This window comes from Musa acuminata, chromosome BXJ2-5 (assembly GCF_036884655.1).
Source record: "Musa acuminata AAA Group cultivar baxijiao chromosome BXJ2-5, Cavendish_Baxijiao_AAA, whole genome shotgun sequence".
Classification (NCBI taxonomy): Eukaryota; Viridiplantae; Streptophyta; class Magnoliopsida; order Zingiberales; family Musaceae; genus Musa; species Musa acuminata.
The window spans coordinates 7,222,695-7,242,861 of record NC_088342.1 but is presented as its reverse complement, the minus strand read 5'-3'; the positions used below and the strand labels follow the sequence as shown (position 1 = coordinate 7,242,861).

The window sequence follows — 20,167 nt, the reverse complement described above, 5'->3', positions numbered from 1 at the left end:
TATTGAGCCATTAGAGACCACATTATACAACTATATCATTAATTTCCAACATAATCCCGTTTACTGAGAGGATGGGCGAAAGTGGCTTAAAAGATGAAATCTCTACGTTTGCTGCACAAGGAAAGATGAAGGTGACAATTCATGGAAAAGATTAGTTATTGTCATTCCCAACATATGAATGGGGAGACATCAATGGCGCAAGATGACAGTATCCGTGTGACACATCCCTCAGTGTACGGGCAGCGGCGAGGACCCGTCAGAGTACGGGCAGTCGTAAGGCCAAGGAAGCACGACAACCAAAAGAAATGTATCCCTCAAACCTAGTGCAATGTGATTGGGTGCCGCTCATCGACAGTGGGGCGCATCCATACAAACAACAATAATAAATAATAAATGCATAAGTCAACATCGATTATATAATTTTTTTTAATTATTTAAACTTATAAAAAAAACAATTTATATTTAATTAATTTTAAAATACTTAAATGTTTATTTATAATTTTTTATCACTTTTCATACCACTTACATTAATTATTTTATCTCTTTTAATTATTATATTCAAATATATATCCATAAAATTTTCAATAAATTTTTCCCATAACTAATTATTCATAAATAAAAATATTTATTTCTTATTTCTTATAATAACTCCACACAATCATCTTAATATTCTCATCTAAACAATATAAATATTATATATATATATTTTCAACTACTTCAATTATTAGCTTATTATTATTTGTCTCCACATCTACATATATAAAAACTCAGATTAACCACTTTTCAATATGATAGAATACATCTTGAAAACTCTAAGAATTAAGGAACAAGATTTGGAACATAGGCAAGCAAAAAGAAGAAAAAAAAACAAGGGTAATATAGTTAGTCATATGAGTGAGTACACTTTTCCTTGATATCAAATGAAGCACAGGTCATTTAAAAATCATAGAGAAGGTTTTCCATCTAGTTTCAGACAAGCTGTGAACTGGAGTTGTTTCTGCATCCAGTTTTAAGATCACATCTGAGTCCACTGCCCAGCCTTGTTTTGCAACAGAACCTGAATGATACAAGAATTTCCTAAACCAACTAACCATAACTGGAGTTAGGCATTGACTTCACGGATAAGCTGAATTCTGTGAGCTGTCCAACCCTCAAGTCTGGATATCTGGAAGAAAAAAGAAAATTACATAATTAAATCATTAATAATCTTGAGCCGAAAAGGATATTATGACATTTTATCCAATGATTCGAAGACGAAACTATTGATCATGATGAAGCAAAACAACAAAAACTAAATTGAACCCTGAAAGACCAAAAGATCGTAGAGCTAACTTTACGAAATGAAAAAGGCATCTTGCTGAGTGACCAAAGGAAAACACAGCATATATAGCAAACAGATCATGTCGATGAAGAATCAAATGCTTTCAGGAAGTTAAGGGGAAACAAGCAATCAAAACACAGAGCCCATATAGCAAAGAGATCATGTTGATGAAGAATCAAATGCTTTCAGGAAGTTGAGGGTAAACAAGCAATTATATAAAACCCTGATTAGTGTTCTAAAATTGACTTCATGTAAGTGTTACAGATAAATGAGCCAATGAAAGATTGGGTTCACCAAATTTACATGACATGAAAGGTCACTTATATGATGTAAGCTTTCTCCACATTTCATGTTCAACAAGCAGAATACTTGCATTCACTTTTCTCCAACCAGAAAGAGACAGTTTTAACCACATTGTTCGTTCTTCAAGTCCCGACACCAGAGTTATTATTGGCTGGTTAATTTTATAACAATTTTGCTAGGATATTCAATAAAAATGGAACTCTCCAAGTTTGTTGACAACTGCTGAAGGGGATTAATTACAAATTTCAAAGGTATACATAATGGTTGGTAACAACTGGTATCTGATGATGGCCTTACCCCCCGCCCCCCCCCCCCCCCCCCCCCCCTCTAGCTATCACATACCGAGATATGACAAGTACGATGAATGTTTTATTTGGCATTTCAATGAAATGATGCCTCCTTAATCACAAAGTCTACACATCTAAGACAAAAGCACATATTTATCCACCACTAATTCAGAAAAAGTAAATTTTAAGACACTATGATGAATGATCATTGTCAGCAACAGACTTCAATAATCAACAATACAGAAGCTGATCCATGGTACTCTTCTAGCATCACATCAGCTTGGCTGGCTAAAGGACATCCTTATGCACCAGGGTGATGTACAAACCTCAGGCAGCGCAAAACACAATTTTTTGTAAATTAATCAACAATGCATAGACACAAAAGAAGAATGGAAGTAAAGAAAAATCATCCGAGAAACTCAAGTAAAGCATAAGGAAATCATGTTAAATTTTAATCAGTTGCCCTTAATATCTTGCAAATTGCATAATCATTTTCTTGACAGAGAAAATAGAACCTTGTTGCATCAGTAAACATACAAAACAACCACCAAACAACTTTATACAAGTTTCTATGTATTAAAAAACTACATTAGCCTCGAAGGTATCTTTTATAAGGCTAATCTACATAATATCTGTTTACCTGACCGAATCTTCATTGGTTCCTAAATTATGCTGCAAAAACAAGATCCATCAAGCTCATCCTAAAATTCAAGTGAAGGATATGTAGGCTACATCAGCCAAAAAGTTGATTTTTACATTTCTAAAGTTGCAAAATGGATATCGAACAAGGAGGCCGCTATCACAATCTACATTGAGAGATTAAGAGGATGAATGGAAAACCATGTTGCAGAATGCAGCAAAACACAATGATAATATCTGTTGAAACTTGGATCCCACCCGGAAGAGAAACCCTAGGATCTCTAATATCCAATGGTAATATGATCAAACTTTTCTCACAGTTAAGCGCACTTCCAAACCGAAAAAAGGACTCAAAGGTGGACTTCAATTTTAGCCCCATTGTCTGGCCACCAAAGCAGTAGCACTAGAGTGGTTTATACATTGCTAATATTGAGGTCTAAGATAGACTTATATCGTCTGCTTGTTCCGCACACTGCTAGGCTAAACAACCACTGCATCAATAGAAAGCCGATGAAATGACGATGATGAACATCCTCCTTATTAGCAGCAAAGGTTTAACAACAAACTTATCCTCTAACCATACACATCTACATGAACAGCCACATTCCTCGACAGACAACAAAAAAGGGGAAATTTGACTTGGCCTGAACAGGACAGTGGGTATAGAATGTATGTGACCTTCATGAAATCAGATACTATGAGAATTTACCTCTTGCAATCAATTAGACGTCAGGAATTATGGTAGTTAACGATGAATTGCGAAACCTACCATCAATGAGACTCAGATCCTCAGAAGCTGCACCTTGTTGGAGAAGGCGATTCCAACCCAGTCGTGGTGAGCAGCAGACCACTGCAGCTGGTTGATCTCCGCACCTGCCGTGTAGACCAGCATAGGGTCGATCCCTTGTAGCGCCGCAGTGATCGCCGCCTCAGAGGACCCACCCGCCGCAGCGGCAGCGGGCAATTCCCAAATCAAAGCCTGGCCATCGTCCCCCGCGGAGCAAATATGCCGCGAGGCCTGTGGCGCCCACGCGATGGCGTTGACGCTGGCGCGGTGGCGCTGCAGCTCGGCCACGGGGGCAGCAGGGGAGCGGATGTCGAGCACGACAACGCGGTTGCTGTCCATCATGGTGGTGGCCATGTAGCAGCGGTCGACTTTGTTCCAGGCGAGGCGGAGCAGGGGGGTGTCCGGGCGGGGGCTCTCGTACACGATGGTAGAGTGCTCCTTATCACGGAGATCGAAGATGCGAACGGAGCCGTCGGCGGACACGGATGCGAAGACGCCGGCCTGGCCCCACGCGATGTCGTACACCTCCTTGTCGTGGGCGATGAGCTGGGTCTCGATGGCGCATCGCTCGACGTCCCAGATGGTGCAGGTGGTGTCGATGGAGGAGGTGCCGATGCGGCGGGGCTCCTCGTCGTTCCAGTCGAAGGAGGTGAGTGGGGCGCAGTAGCCGCTGGACTTGCTGTTGTCGAGGACGGAGCGGAGCTCTGCGGTTTCAGGCCCGAGGTGCCACAGACGGAGGGAATCGGAAGCGGACGCGAGGAGCGGGGGGAGGGGACTGGGGTGAAACATGAGCTTGGTGGGGGGGTAAGGGTGATCGAAGGAGAGGGCAGGGTCGGGGCGGAAGGCGAGGGCGTCCTCGTCGAAGGCCACCACGTCGACGCGGTTACCGTACTCCTCGACGAAGGAGCCGAGGGCGAGGCGAGGAGAGGCGGCCGCGACGGCGGAGCAGGAAGAGGCGACCGCGAAAGGGGAAGGCGAGAAGGCCATGGCATAGACGGGGTGGGGCAAGTCGAAGGTGAAGGCGTTAGGGTTGAGCGGAGATTCCTGGGTGGAACTCTCCATTTCCTCCTGCTGCTGCTGTTGCTGCGCCTTGTTTCTGCCGGACGGGGCGTTAGAGGAGATCATCGCCATTTATAGTTGGTTAGACTCGGAAGGAATCCACACAGTGGAGGCTCGCCGTTGCCAAACAGTCAAAGGGAAACACAAATCTCCATGTGCGCACAGAACAGGAACAGAGAGAGAGAGAGAGAGAGAGAGAGAGAGAGACGAGGGAGGGGGAAGAAGAGGAAGCACTGCAGTGTTCTTTAACCTTTTTATTATTTTGTTTTGTGCTCTCAATCACAGAAAGGGTTAACAGAGTGTGACGGGAGGGCGGGGGTCCGCCATTGAGGGCGCAGAGCGCAGCTTTAGACGTACAGGTACTGGCGGAGCACTGTATCACACTGGTCGCTTAAAGGAAACCACGTGGGCTGAACGATTCAACGCATGCGGAAGAAACCTACGCACAGATGGAGGACGATTCGGTAGGGAATTGAGAATTCGACGTCCATTATCAGCATTGCACTCGATTTCAATTATGCCGTCGAGTTGACTGCAGCACCCACTGACGAGCTCTCGCTGCCTTTGATACCCAAAGCCGATCGAAATATGTCTTGGTTATAAGTAACTATGTATTATTGCCTTCACGCAGTTTTCACTCAAACTCTTCTTACTGCACAAAACAACTGTTCAAGATTCAGAAAGAAAGACATAAGCTTCTTCTGAGTGCTAAACTACTTGTGCCCATTATAGTGTTTTCTTGTTTCACAAAGATACAGAGGTGAGCTAAGCTTATAAGTTATTCTGAGTGCATAATTAAGATAATTTTATTTTGCTTATAAGATTGTTGTTTAATGTAATAAAAAATTATTTTAATTTTTTTAAGAAATAACAAAGATGAGAATACAAATTGCTTATTATTCCTCCATATAATGCATAATTAAGATGTGGTCTCTGTGTACGGCTTAAATATATTCGTCGCTCAAAAATGAAAGGCAAAATAATACGATGCTTTGGGCGTGTTGAATTTGAATTGCTGAGAAACAAAGCCATGGAGTTGATTGGGTTTCCACAAAATGGCACTACACAAAATGAGTGTAGTGGGCCTTCGTTCAGGGTTGTGGTTGTCAAGCTTGCTAATTTGCCTGGGCCATGGGCTCGTCCTGCCCTTCCCATCTCCGTGCCATCGCTAAAACCTGAGATAGCTTTTGCTGAATAAATCTTTATCTTTTTATATAAGAATGATTTTTATTATTTTACATGAGAATAAATCTTTATCTTCTTATATATACTATGCAAGTATAAATTTTCTAAAAGAATTCTATTAAATCTATGGTTTGAACCACTAATTCATTCGATAAACTAACACTCCCTGGTGTTAACGTTGTGGTTAAATAATTTACGTCATGATGGATATTTAATGGGCCTATTTCACGATATGTGATGATATATTTTAGAATGATAGCTCTTAAGCTTTGAATTTGAGATAAACGATATGTTTTAATACAAGGTTCATCTTATCATCTATAACGATGTATCGATCGATCGTCGATATGGTATGTACCGAGGTACATCGATGTATTGTTTATTGATACACCTAGACGTATCGACGATATAGTAAAATTATAGAAAAAAAACTCGAAAAATATTTTTAAAAAAATAAAAAGTTATATTATGATTTTTTAAGTTAAAAATAAATATAATTTTAGTATAATTTTAGCAAAAATAAATAAAAATAAATAAAAAAATATATTCTTTTTTTTATTTTACGGAGTAACTTTACGATACATTCCATATCTTTTTTCCGTTAATATTGAATTATCTATTGAAGGATATAATTGAATTGTTAGATTATTTATAAATAACTTAAACTTTAATATTCAAATGAATCAAGTAATCAATCGATTGATATATTTGATTTTATTACCAAAAAGAATAATGAGACTCTACGAACAATGGATCGATATCCTCGATCCTATATATTTGTTGGACCCAAGCTTGAAAATGATCTTACAACATATTATACTGATACATTGTATATCATTGGTGTATCGATGTGATGATAATCGTAGTTTGATCATCATGAATTACATGTGTTCGATATAGCTTATAAGACAAGGATGGTTGTGTAATATATTGGTGCCATGAAGAATGTCAAAACTTCTATTTTTTATCATGATCTACTGCTTCATATTATAAGATCAATCACCATACTATTGTTCGAAAAAATATGATCAATTATCACTGTATAGTTATTGGTTACAAGATTCTCTATAATGTGATAGTATGATGAGATTCGATTTGTGTTTATATCGTGTAGATTCTGTCGTATCTGCTCAAAATCAAATATTGCTTTCATGTTCCCATTTCATGTATAAAATTGATCAATATTTTATTGAGCTCTATGATCTAAATCTTAGGTGGTACGTGTAAAATAACACTTATTGGTTCATGCACCACCATCAAATTATATAGACAATACTATCGACTCCTCGATGTTGTTGTCATCATCGATCGAGACATTGTTATTCATGTTGCTATCATATCTCTGGATCGAACGGGTTGTTGAATTTAATTGGAAAGGTATCTTGTCATCCAACTTGATTCTTTTCGATGGACGAATAATTACGACGAACAAAAGAATTTAAAAATCCTTTATTATGATTCAAATAATTAAATTGATCGTTTAAAATAGATAATACCTTTGATCATAGTGGTATTAGATTTCGATCGTTAACAAATGATACACACGGTATCACTAATAATTTTCACATTAATAGAGATACATAAAATTTGGTAAACGAATAATCCAAGTGAATAAAATTTTCACCACTATTGGCGTAATGGCACATTGATGGGCCGTTAAAAGCTCACGACACTACTTGCAACGAACAATCGATACAACATACATTAAGGGGATGTAAATCCTGCCTAATTTCAAACTGCAACGAAGTCCCTAAAATTGCCATCTAAATTGGATGAACCCAAAATTAAATAGAAGTACATGATTTGGAGACATACTACAAGTGTGGATCTATGATATAACAGATAAAAATGGCCATCACTAATGGCTTTCATATAGCTAGCTAGGTGAGTGATAGATTCATAAGAAGGATGCCAGTGATGGTTAGATAACCTAATTTAGTTCGAATCTAACATGTGCAACGAGTCTTTAATTACACCGATGAGGATTTCTATCTTCGATCTAAGTCGATCTATAAAATAAAATATTAAGGTTAGATAGATTTTTGACGTGATCTCTTCGACGTTCAAATTTTTAAAAATAAAAACAACGATGAAAGATTTAACCTCGAGAATCATGCCTCGAAAGTCTTTACATGTGTTCCTTCTTAACCACAAGCAATTAGAAAAAATATTTAGAAAAAAATTGTTTTTTGTTTTGTCAAGATCCGACTTTAGCGGTTTAAACGTTTTATCTTCTTCTAGTGATTGGAATTGGGATGTCGCCTACGATATTATCCCTATCAATTGATTTGGAGGGTCATGCGCAAATGTATATAAGTCCGAGTAAAGCCATTGACACAGCTGTTTCGGGTCAGGATTGCTCACCCGCTTACTGAGCGGTCGGTCGATGTGGACGTGAAGATGATGAAGGGTCGCGTTTCATCAATACACACACACATATTCTTCTGAGACGTAAATTGCACGTAACGAATACAAGCTCAAGATATCTCAGCCCATTCACCGAGAATGCCGCACCTGCAAAGTAAATTGCGGTCGCCGGATGCAAAGGAAGCTTCCGGGAACTTACCCGACGACTTGACTCAGGATGTGTACCCCCAAGTCAAGTCAACGTAATGAATAGTACATGTCAACCCGGGTGTCTTCATCCTCGAAGTTCTTACATTTCGTGGATCAACTTGGTCCAAAGTAGAAAGTTGTGCCTCTCGGTGATCAGCATGCAGCCTATGAATAGGACATGTCAACCCGAGTGTCTTCATCCTCAGAGTTCTAACATTTCGTGGAACAACTTGCTCCGACGAAGAAAGGTGTGCCTCTCGGTGATCGGCATGCAGCCTTACCTTGCTCGGGATGAGGCCAATCTATTCTAAGCACCGAGTTGACTTGACTCCACCTCTCGACACTTGGGATGACAACGTGTGTGTGCATGTTCATCTACTTGGCCAACTGGTGACACGTAAAGATGAGATCAAACAGGTTGTACGAATCAAACGCGATGCATTAGAAAAAATGAATCCGTGTTAGTTGGATGCTCGTAAGGCGCAATAAATATTGAACGAGCGCCGTCAAGCCGGCTTGAAGTCCACGATGGGCAATTAAAATTGTCCGTGACATGAGAAAGTGCGGACGAACTCACGCCCTTCCAGCACGGCAGAAGAACGGAGACAATGGGCTTTAGTCGATCCAACAAAGATCGACTAAAATCCAACTCGATCTAGCGTCACTTCTTATCTCATTGGATACTTTTGTCAATTCAACACATCATCAATCGAGCATCATGTTTACATTAGCATCAACCTAATATCATCTCGAATACTCTATCAATCTGATCAGATTTATTTTGTCTCGTTAACATGAGATGCACTCCAAGTAATGGTTTAATAGACCTCCTTACAATACGAGGAGTACTTGATTAGCTTGATTAGTCCGGCATAAAAAGTAAACAAGATTAAAATTGATTTATAAGGATTTAATAAATATATTATTATTATGTTTATTTAAATATTTAGATCAAATTACTTTTACTTTCTAATCGTTTGAATTCACTTAATGACTTAAAAACATCATATGAGCTTTTGTTGGGTATGCATCACTTTTAACTCCTATTCAGATGCTTACTATAGGCTCAGAACGATTGAACTCAAGTTAGTCGAAACTTTTTTATATGTCGGATAACCATAATTCATGATAACATTAATTTATATAAATATAGCTTGAAATCTCTATTCAACTACAATCCATAGTACATCCTCTAAATATCTACAAGGATGATAATTGGATGTGTGGGAAGGGAGAAAAGCTTCCAAAATAAAAAGAAATCGCTTCGAACAATAATAAAAAAATATATTCGAAAAATGATGTAAGATAATATTTTTTGACAACTCTCATGGTTATTCGTAGAAAAAATCAAAATTTTTATCATGTGAATAAATTATAAGATCACTGAGTTATTCATATTCAAACACAAATCGCCTTGTATATCCTCTCATATAAATCTAAAAATAAAATTTTTTTTTTCTCCGTCAGACACAATAAAAAGAGAAACATAGGAACATCAAAATATTTATTGTTTTTCCCACTAGAACCTAAATATACATTAGATATTTATAGGATAACTAAATCTTATTTTTTTTTAATGAGACTATGATTTTTTTAAATCTTTATAAAACAATTAGACTCTAAAAACTTTAAAATATTTATTAATGTTGTCTGACGCATACTGCATTTACCGGTGTGGGTGACATCCACCGCAGACGCCTTCAGTCACAATGCTGAACGTGAACCGATCAATTTTCCCGATCGTTCTCCGACCGCAATTGGCGCGACACCGACCCAACTAAAGTTGACTTCGACGAGTCTTTTTGGCTCGGCATGACAGTGGCACTTCTACCGCTGGTGACGTCGTCGTCGTGTATTTTAAAGGCCAAAAATGACGGAATATTATGATGTCAATTAAGACCATAAAGAAGTTATTAATGGTCTCCAACTCACTGTTTTTTAGTCTTCACTTATCGTCTCATCTCACCACATCAATTATCGATATGTAATTTTTATTTAGAATATAGATGGATCATTGAGACTTTTATGGAGAGTAGGATGGAGGGATTGCTTTCCTATCATTTTCTTTTCGAATTAAAAAATGACAGATTTTTTATTAGGAATTTTTAACGAATCTTATAATAATTTATTTTATTTTTTTTTGTAATTATCAAAAAAAAAAAATCGAGACTCTCTTTTATTATTGACCACAAGACCAACGCCATCCTTTGAATAGTTCCATTGGTGCAATGTATCCTTATAATATATCACCCTCATTTGCAACCTCGACCTTCCTCGGCTGTCCAAGTATTCTCTCTCTCTCTCTCTCTCTCTAGATCTGTGCCTCCCTTCCATGGCCGACCAACTTCTCTCCACCGCTCCTGACTACCATAGCCTCCCGGAGAACTACATCCGGCCGGAGGATCAAAGACCTGTTCTCGCTGAAGTCGTCAGCGACGCCCACATCCCCGCCATCGATATGGGGGCTCCCGATAGGTCTCACGTTGTCTCTCAAATCGGCCATGCCTGCCGATCTTACGGCTTCTTCCAGGTCTCTTCCCACACACATACATACAGCACAGGATTCTACCGTGTTCAGACTTGGGAGTGCGCTGTATGATTACTGGCTTATATTCGTGTATAGGTGGTGAACCATGGAGTGCCAGTTGAGCTGATGCTGAGGTTGCTGGTGGTCGCTCGAGAATTTTTCCACCTCCCTCCGACGGAGAAGGCCAAGCTCTACTCGGATGATCCAACCAAGAAGGTAAGGCTGTCAACGAGCTCCAACATCCGGAAGGAGACGATCCGTAATTGGCGAGACTATCTTCGTCTCCATTGCTACCCTCTCGAGGAGTACGTGCCGGAGTGGCCTTGTGATCCTTCTTCCTTCAAGTGAGAACTAAGATTAATTGAGTGTTCTCCTCCTCCTGCTCTGTCCTCTCTTCTTCCTCAAATGTGCATGACGTGCTCTATGGGCTTAGTACTTTACTCTCATCTAAGAACTTTCACCAACAACAGTTGAAGTATTATCAATTTAATACACCCTAAAGTTGCGATGACTTTATATTGTTCTTTGGCAGGGAAGTCGTCAGCGCGTACTGCAAGGAAGTCCGTCAACTGGGCCTTCGTCTCCTGGAAGCAATATCTCTGAGCTTAGGTCTGGAGGAGGACTGCTTGGTGAAGGCGCTGGGCGAGCAAGGACAGCACATGGCCATAAACTACTACCCCAGGTGCCCGCAGCCGCAGCTCACATACGGTCTGCCAGCCCACACGGATCCGAATGCTCTCACAATTCTACTGCCGGATCCGGACGTGGCTGGCTTGCAGGTTCTTAAAGATGGCCGATGGATCGCCGTAGATCCCCTTGCCCACGCATTTGTCATCAACATCGGCGATCAGCTACAGGTGACCACCCTTGGCTTGCTGATGATCCATATATTCTTGCGTTGCCATTAGCTTTAATGGTTATGTCATTGCAGGCGTTGACCAATGGTAAGTACAAGAGTGTTTTGCACCGAGCTGTGGTAAACCCAGAGAAGGAAAGGATATCGGTGGCATCATTTCTCTGTCCGTGTAACTATGCAATCATCAGCCCTCCAGAGAGGCTCATCAGCGAGGGATCTCCGGCCATGTACAGGAGCTACACTTATGAGGAGTACTACAAGAAGTTTTGGAGCAGGAACTTGGATGAGGAGCCCTGCTTAGAGCTGTTCCAAAGCTAATTGTACAAACGAAGGCACAGCCGAAACCAAATAAAAGTATATTTTGAAAGATCATAAATTAATATTTTATATTTTAAATAAGATTAGATAAAGTCTTAGATATAAGAAATTGTTAGTTTAAAATATATTTTACTATTTGAGAATGGTTTGCACTTGCATATGATCCCTTCTTTCCTTATATTTTACTATCAGAGCTATAAAGGTGGAAATCTATATTTTAAGATCTCTTTGGTGAAGAAGATAATCTTTTTTTACTATGAAAAATTATAGTCAAGTTAGGTGGATTGAAAGACTTATTTGGAGTTTTGTCTTAGGAGAAGATGTATGGGATGTGGTTGGTGGCAATGCAATAACATCACTAGATGATCCAGATAGATACGCCATGAAGAGATGTAAGACTTTAAAAGCAAAAGCTAAATTTGTATAAAAAGATTTATTTATCATGATCTCTTTGAACACATTATTCATTGCAAATCACAAAGATTTGGATTACTCTTGATACATTATTCAACAAAAAGAATATCACTCGGCTTTAATATTTAGAGAATGATTTGATAAATAATATCCAAAGTTATCTCTTAATTTCTCAATATTTTTTTAAGATTAAAAATTTATGTCAAGAGATATCACTCTTAGATCCATATTAGCCTATTTCTTATGCACAAATAAAATGTTATATTATTCATGATCTTCGAAAATAATATATTCCTTATGTTACATTTATCCAAAGATGGGTTTAACAATCATTTGTAGTAGAGTTAGAAAATCTTTTTGTTTCTCGGGAATCCCTAACTCCTCAAATAGTAAGAGTTTCTACTTCAGGGGAGATGAAGATACCCTTTTTATAAATAATAAAAAGGATAATGATAATAATAAAAAAGAAGAAAAATGATGCTAACAACAAGCAAGAGTCTTCTTCGAACAATGGTTTAAATAGAAAGAAAATTAAGTATTATAGGTGTGACAAGTTAGGCCATATCAAGAAAAACCATCGTGTGAAGATTAAAGAAGAAAATATTACAAATAAAAAAGATAATTCTAATGCTACTGATAAAGATTAAGGCAAATACTTTATGGCTGAAACTATCGAGACAATGATATCTATTAATTCTGAAAATGACTGGATTGGTGATTCAGAATGTGGTCATCATCTTATTGGTGATGATAACAAATTCATAAATCTTCATCAATATGAAGATAATGATGTAATTATCACAACAAATAATACTGTTCACCAAGTAAAAAAGGACGATGTTATCATAATCTCAAATAAAGATAATGATCATATTATGTTGAAGAGTATGTACCATGTTCCAAGTACGAAGAAAAATATCTTCTCTTTTGCAAACGTAGTTGATGCTGAAAATTATATTCTTTTTTGTCTTAATAAAATCAAGTTTCTTCGTAATATAAAAGAATTAAATACAGGTATAATACAGGTAAAAGGTCAAAGATTTATATATTTTGTCAACATCAACCTCTTATATTAATAAGATGAGTAAAAATGATGCATCAATCTAGCTCGCTAGACTTAGTCATATATTTTTTTTAATTGAATATTATAATGCAAAAAAGTTTAGTAAATGGTCTTTCAATTTGTGAAGGGTATCAATATGATAAAGTACATAGATAACCTTTTGATAGAATACTTTCACGATATAAATTTCTTTTGGAGCTTATTCATAGTAATATAATGGGTCATACTCAAACACTATCTTATTCAAACTCTCATTATATGTTTCTCTTTATTGATGATTTTATAATGTTCACTTGGATGTATTTTGTGACGGAAAAATCAAAAGTTCTTTTAAAATTTCAAAAGTTCAAATTAACAGTTGAAAGTGCACTTAAAAGAATAATTAAAAGATTGTGTATTGTTAATGGCAGAGATAGATTCTTCTTTGTTTGCAAAGAGTATAACATCAAAAGATAACTTATATGTGCGCATACATCACAACAAAATGATATTATTGAATGAAAGATTCCACATATCGTGGAGATTTATAAATATTAGCTTCATACAAAGAATTTACCTAAAGCCTTAGGGGCAGAATGCATGACATATGCTCTTCTTAGTCTAATCAATCTGAATTCTCCATATAAGCTCATGTTTGGTGAGAAATCAAATGTTAAACATTTCAAAGTATTTAATTTTTCGTACTATGTTTACATACCAAAATTAAAGAGAAGTAAGCTTGATGCTAAGGTTAAAAAATGTGTCTTTATTAACTATGATAAAATGAAGAAATATTAGAAATGCATGGATCCACAAACACATAGGTATGTGATATCTCAAAGTGTTGTGTTTGATAAAATTTCTTATTATTATCTTTCATAAGTAATTTTTTTTAAAAAATATCAATCATAATAGTGAAAATGATACATGTTCAAAGCTTGTGGTTAAGATTCTTTTGTCATCTAAAGCTCGTATGAATTTTGGCTGATCTTCTTTGTTATCTTTATCTACTCTTGTTATTTTTTTATCACTAATGATAGAGCAAAGTGATAAAGGGAATAATGATGTTCATAAAGAGAAAATTCTAACATTGAGAAGATAAAAAAAAATAATTGTCAAACTAGCATGTTACAAAGATGGAGACACCGCAAACATGTCACTATTTATTTTTAGAATCGATCTTGAGCTTATTTGTTTTGATAAAGCCAAAGATATTAAAGTGTGGAAGGATGTAACGAAGAAATGAATGCTCTTTGTAAAAATAAAACTTGGGATCTTATATCAAAGTGTTGTTGGTTTCTGTAAGGAATTTGATGCTATTATGAAATTCGATCGTCACGTGGATATTGTGTTTTCTACATAAATTCTAGTTAAATATTTCAGTGGTCTTCCATCTAATAAGTTTGGATCAGGCTCTGGATCAAGAGGTATTCTCGATGGTGCTAGAAATTTTTGAATATAGCAACTTGATTTAGGTAGATTTCCGGGCAGTATAAGAAATGATCTGGATGGTAACATTCACATGCACTCTGGAGAACATTTTGATCGATCTTCTATTGGTGATCCTATACTTGGTGGTAGTTATAGGCGTGACCTTACATATTAAGTCGAGACTTATCTTCAAAAGTATACTTTAAGGGAGAGTGTTAAGAAGTTAAAGTATATTTTGGAAGATCATATATTAATATTTTATATTTTAAATGAGATTAGATAGAGTTTTATGGATAAAAAATTCTTAGTTTAAAATATGTTTTAGAAGATTTCAAATAAGATTAGATAGAGTTGTAGAGATTAGGGACTCTTGTATTTTACAACTATAAATAGGTGGTATCTATACGTAGATCAATTCAAACCTTAAGTATTTAAGTCAAGTTTAAGAGTCTTTTAAGTTTTTTTTTTTTTTTTTTTTTGAGAAGTTTAGTATCTTGTTACTACTATTTGAGAAAGGATTGTACTACTACTCACTTTCTTCATAATCTATGTTACTTAATCATTTGATTGTCCAATAAATGAGAACAACTATCTTGAAAAAAGCAGGAAAATTGTTTCAAACATGAGAGTTATCTAATGGTGCTGTCCTCAATTGGCCTTTGTGTTGGGCTGGCAGCCCACAAATTCAGCCCATAGTGGGCTTGGGTAGCCCACAGCTCACCCCCTCTTAATCTAACCCTAATTAACATTAGGGGGGTGTGGTGGCTGCGTTTTGGAGGCAGAAAAAAGCATAAATAGGGCAGCAACGTGGGAGAAGAAAACAGTCACGGGATTTCAAAGAAAAAGAGGAAAACAAGGCAGAAAAGGAAGAGAAAGAAAGGAAAGAAGACAAGGACAACACAGAGAGCCTGTTCTCAATCATCTAGTAGTGTTCTCATCTCAGGTTAGATCTGTGATTACTTGGGGAGGTTTTAGATATTATAGGCAGTGACGTGATCCTTGTATCCCAATTATTCTCTAGTGATTGTTGCTAGGGTTTAGGGCAAGAGATTGAGATTTGTATATTCATTATTCTCATAGTGGATTATCTCTAGTTTGCCTCGTGATTTTTACCCTTCACAATGAAAGGGTTTTCCACTTATATCTTGGTGTTCTATTTGATTGTGGTTCCATTTAATTCTGCTGCGTATTATGGTCTTCTAATATTTATTCATATACAAAGGTTATTCCCGTTTATATCCCCATCACTTTGAACATCATATACAATTTAATATGCTTTGATGTGAGGTGGGTCTTTCGGATCATCGCATTCCTTCATTTCGTGGTCGCAAGCCGCAACCATTCAACTTGAACTGGACTGTCGCATGGGTTGCAATAGGCTTTCCAAATTGGGCCTCCGAATGACCCATTTCCAAATCCTACACATCTGTTGTCCTTCGAGCACAATACACCGAAAATTATCAGAATAACCTACCGGTTCCTTCAAATTAATGCACAATATGAACCATTCATTTGATGGGAGTAGACCCTAATATGAGACATGTTCACTATGAAATCTTTACAATAAGTCTTTTGTTATAACATCTTACCTCTAATCTCAATCATACCCTATATGTATGATTAAGGCAGGATATTATTTTTTAGTTCTTTTACCGCTATCAATGCGAGTATAACAGAAAAATAAATAATTTTAAAAATAATAATACTAATTTATTAAGTAAAATGATATAATTCTCTTTGTACATAGTAATTTTAATACATGTACATAATTATAACCAAATAAAAAAAATACTCATACAATATATTCAAAAGTAATAAACAAACAAATGCTCATATGTCATCGTTCATATATGTGGCCTGCACATACTGACTTCTCAACCTAATCACTTAGGTGAGATACTAGTATCTTTATCCGTAAAATTTTATGTAAAGAAGAATGTATTATTTTATGTTATAATATTTCAAAATCATTCATAGAATATATTTAAGAGTAAACTCGTCTTCTTACGACTTCTTTAACAAACATAACCCTATAATAATACCACATATGCAAAATAAAAATATAACATTAAGAACTGAGTCCATCTGACTTTTAAATTAAATATAACAAGGGAAGAATTAAGTTTTATTTATTTCAACCTACAATAGAGCTAGGGTTTCTAACCTCCATAAGAATGAACAAAAGAATGACTAAAGAATAAAAGGGTCATGAGTTATCAAATTGGTAATGAAGATGAGATCAAAATAAGATAGAAATACTTACGATGTTAGCTTGAGGTCTAGGTTCAATCCCATTTGACCTTATTTTAATTTTTTTCCTTCTTTTACTAATATAATTATAAGGTTATAGAAACTTCAATTATGTCTAATTTGGTTTTACATATATGATGTTTTTTTTATCTAAACTAATCTTTTAATTTCACTTATGCATTTCAACAATTTTAGTATAACATTTTTTTTATTTATATTTTTTTAATCTTTTACTACTCTAGCCATGCTTAAGTAGCTTATTCTCTTTGATATTAAAACTTAAACTTTCTTACTTTAATTATGTTTAAACTCATTCATAAACTCACTTAAGGTTAATTATAGTTTAGTCATCACTTCTAGTTACTATATCCATGTTTATTATCATAATTTAATCTCATACTCATATTCACTAGCATACTTAAACTCGTTACACTTTACTATAAAATATGTTTAAAGCAAGTAATAATTTTTATGTATGTTGAACCAATATTTTATAGAATATTGAAAATAATATTTTTAGAAATCATGCACTTCAAATTCAAAAACACAAAACATAAACACATCATTTATTATATTTATAAAGCATACACATCACAAATTATATACTAACTGTGGATAATATAGATATATATTATTTATGTTTTTATTCATATGTTAATTATAACTTAATATATGTGAGACTACTCTAATCTACAATTTATTTTTCATTGATTTGACTTTTTCTGAACATTAGCCATTTTTCATTGATTTTATTTTCTTATGAACACTCAGCAAACCACCATCTCAAAAAAAAAAAAAAGACCCTATTATAGAAGTCAGTATGATTAGGCTCACAGCACAAGTTCCCTTAATATGGCCTGGATTTAGCAGATCATTAATCTTGCATTGACCATTTAGCACTGAACACACACATAGTTTAGTTGTCAGCTTTTCAAACCCATGGAACATGCATTGAGGAGTCGCACACATCTGAAAAGAACACTGCACTGCAGCTGAGCTGTTTGCAAGCAATCTTTGTGCGGTAGACTTGCTTTCTAGTGCGCTCGGAGAAGACCAAAGTCAGGCCTCCTAATTCCACAATCTAAAAACAGCTTTCAGCTCCCCATTTGGAGATTCTAAGATCTATGACTATAGATCAAATCAAGACTAATCCTCAAGATGTTGCCCACCACCAAAGCCACAACCTCATCTTTCTTCCTTTTCTGCTCGACTTCCATCACTCACAGTCCTTTTTATATTCTGATGAAGTCCACTTCCATCAATCACAGTCGTGGTGAGGCTTCTCCAATGACTGCTGAACTCTTGCAAGCAACTCTAGCTTACTCTCCAAAGACACTGTGCAGAGATGAGAAATTATATTGATCTAATTCATGATGAACTGTTTAGAAGGTCTCCTATCTTTAGCTTTTGTTTAACTCTAACGAAGTCTCTCTCAAAGAATAGAATGATCGAAGATAGCTGGTATTACCATGAAGACCTTATATGTTTTGACACAAATTAATAGAATAATAAGCTGGTTTTGTATCCGAACATAGTTTACTTGATGAATCTTGAGCTTTAGTTTTCTGGAGAAGAGAAATCTGATAATGAGGTGTTCATTTTTGTCTTGTTTTCTGCAAAGAACAAGTAATGGAAAAGATGTTTTCCAAGGATAAATTCTCTTTGATAACGTCATCATCAATCTAACTCATCCTTGAGGGGGGCTCGGTACACCTACGCTTGAGGCCCTTTCCTTATACCAAGTGAATGCATGGGCTGCCTCACTTCCCACCCTTTTGCATGCTGCGCTGTGTGTGTGAGCTGTTTCTCATCCTCCATCTCAGTCCCGAAGTCCACAGAGGTGCCCATGCTGCATACCATCATCTTCTACTTTTGTCCCATGCCAAAAGCATCCACAGTGGGCAACGCAGCAGAGGAAGTGAAGGCTGTGGTACGCCCAACTCCTCAGAGGTCCGGGCCCATGGCATACCCTCCCTTTCTTCCCCACAATTACTCTTCCACTGCAACCCTGTCTCCTCTGTCCTTACTCTACACCACACTCTCAATCTTCAAACGCCCCTAGTCATGCAGATGGGTATGATCTAATGCTCGATGACCTGCGCGCTTGCATGAGGGGTTCCACACGGATCAACTTTGCACCGTTTGCCATTGCATTGTTCAGAGAAAACCATAAAGAATACTTCAATTTCCTAAAGATACGTTGCTGCAAAAAGGTCCAAGTAAAGAAGGGTGCAATCTCACAATGCATAGAGAAGCTCAACGTGGTCCCATGCAGTGCCCGGGTTTGTATCTATGGGCACGCACAATCTACTTTACAGCCGAAATATATCATTCTTTGTATCTAACAGATAAATGTTGAGAGCGACAACTCACGAGTTCCACTTGTCTCTCCAAAAGTTGGAGGTGCTAATCTTGGTTAGGATAAGTTGACGATCGTATACGTGGCAAAGACAACATCCACATGCATGGGCTCAGAGGACATTGCAAAGGAAAGAGACATGACATGCCGACGTGGGGGGGTTTGATTCTGTAAGCCCCACATTGCAGAGGGACGTACCGTTCTCAGCAACATGTATGAGGTGGTGGTGGTGGTGGCGGTAGTGGTGAGGGGAGAGGATGTATAGGCATCAGGGAGTCCTCGATCACCGAAGCTTTTGTGATCACATGGACTACAGTGACATTTCCTACGATGGACGGCAGGGGAATGCATGGGATTGAAACAGAAGCTACAGACCATATGCAGGACCTCTCTACAGCTCAGTAGATGGACCACCCAGGAGATGATGACAAACTCATCCTATGAATCCTTTGCCCTGTTCCACTGGGAGGTGTTTAGATGTTGCTATGGAAGTTTGCCAAAACCTGGAGTTAATTACTTGGAGAAATGTAGTGTTCCTTCCATTCCTTTGCCAAATCCTATTTGTCCTTTGTTACCAAAAGGATTATAATTTGTTGGAAAATATAAGATAGACTGAAAAAAACAAAAAAAGACTAAGAGAATAGTCCCTCGTCGAGAGAGTCAGATGGTATATATTCGAGTCTAGCCCACAATATTCACTCATCATTAATGGATTTCTACAGGTCAAAGAATCCGAGATGAGACCTCATGATTCTTATAAAGGTAAAACCACACACAGCTTTTTAGTTCTGAAATGTTGGACAAGTGCTGACTACACAACTTGAGGATCTTTT

At 37.0% G+C, this 20,167-nt stretch overlaps 2 protein-coding genes across 2 annotated transcripts; one reads left to right on the top strand and one right to left on the bottom strand.

The window, feature by feature from the left end:
• Positions 1-855: 855 nt before the first annotated feature.
• On the bottom strand, positions 856-4,617 carry LOC135612294 (protein TRANSPARENT TESTA GLABRA 1-like). Its single transcript, XM_065108414.1, has 2 exons — positions 3,320-4,617; positions 856-1,165 (listed from the first exon to the last, which is right to left on the bottom strand). Exon 1 carries the CDS (start codon positions 4,466-4,468, stop codon positions 3,332-3,334), a length of 1,137 nt encoding a protein of 378 aa, XP_064964486.1. The 5' UTR covers positions 4,469-4,617; the 3' UTR covers positions 856-1,165; positions 3,320-3,331.
• Positions 4,618-10,396: 5,779 nt separating this feature from the next.
• On the top strand, positions 10,397-11,998 carry LOC103984658 (flavanone 3-dioxygenase 2). Its single transcript, XM_009402206.3, has 4 exons — positions 10,397-10,667; positions 10,761-11,008; positions 11,197-11,521; positions 11,596-11,998. The coding sequence occupies exons 1-4, from the start codon at positions 10,470-10,472 to the stop codon at positions 11,836-11,838; spliced, it is 1,014 nt and encodes a 337-aa protein (XP_009400481.2). The 5' UTR covers positions 10,397-10,469; the 3' UTR covers positions 11,839-11,998.
• The last annotated feature ends 8,169 nt before the right edge of the window (positions 11,999-20,167 follow it).

What these genes read in the sequence shown, in the direction of transcription:
- LOC135612294 (XM_065108414.1), bottom strand. Translation starts at nt 4,468, where the DNA reads ATGGCGATGATCTCCTCTAACGCCCCGTCCGGCAGAAACAAGGCGCAG.
- LOC103984658 (XM_009402206.3), top strand. Translation starts at nt 10,470, where the DNA reads ATGGCCGACCAACTTCTCTCCACCGCTCCTGACTACCATAGCCTCCCG. An exon ending in GATCTTACGGCTTCTTCCAG is followed by an intron (nt 10,668 to 10,760) that starts GTCTCTTCCCAC and finishes ATTCGTGTATAG; the next exon opens with GTGGTGAACCATGGAGTGCC. An exon ending in TGTGATCCTTCTTCCTTCAA is followed by an intron (nt 11,009 to 11,196) that starts GTGAGAACTAAG and finishes GTTCTTTGGCAG; the next exon opens with GGAAGTCGTCAGCGCGTACT.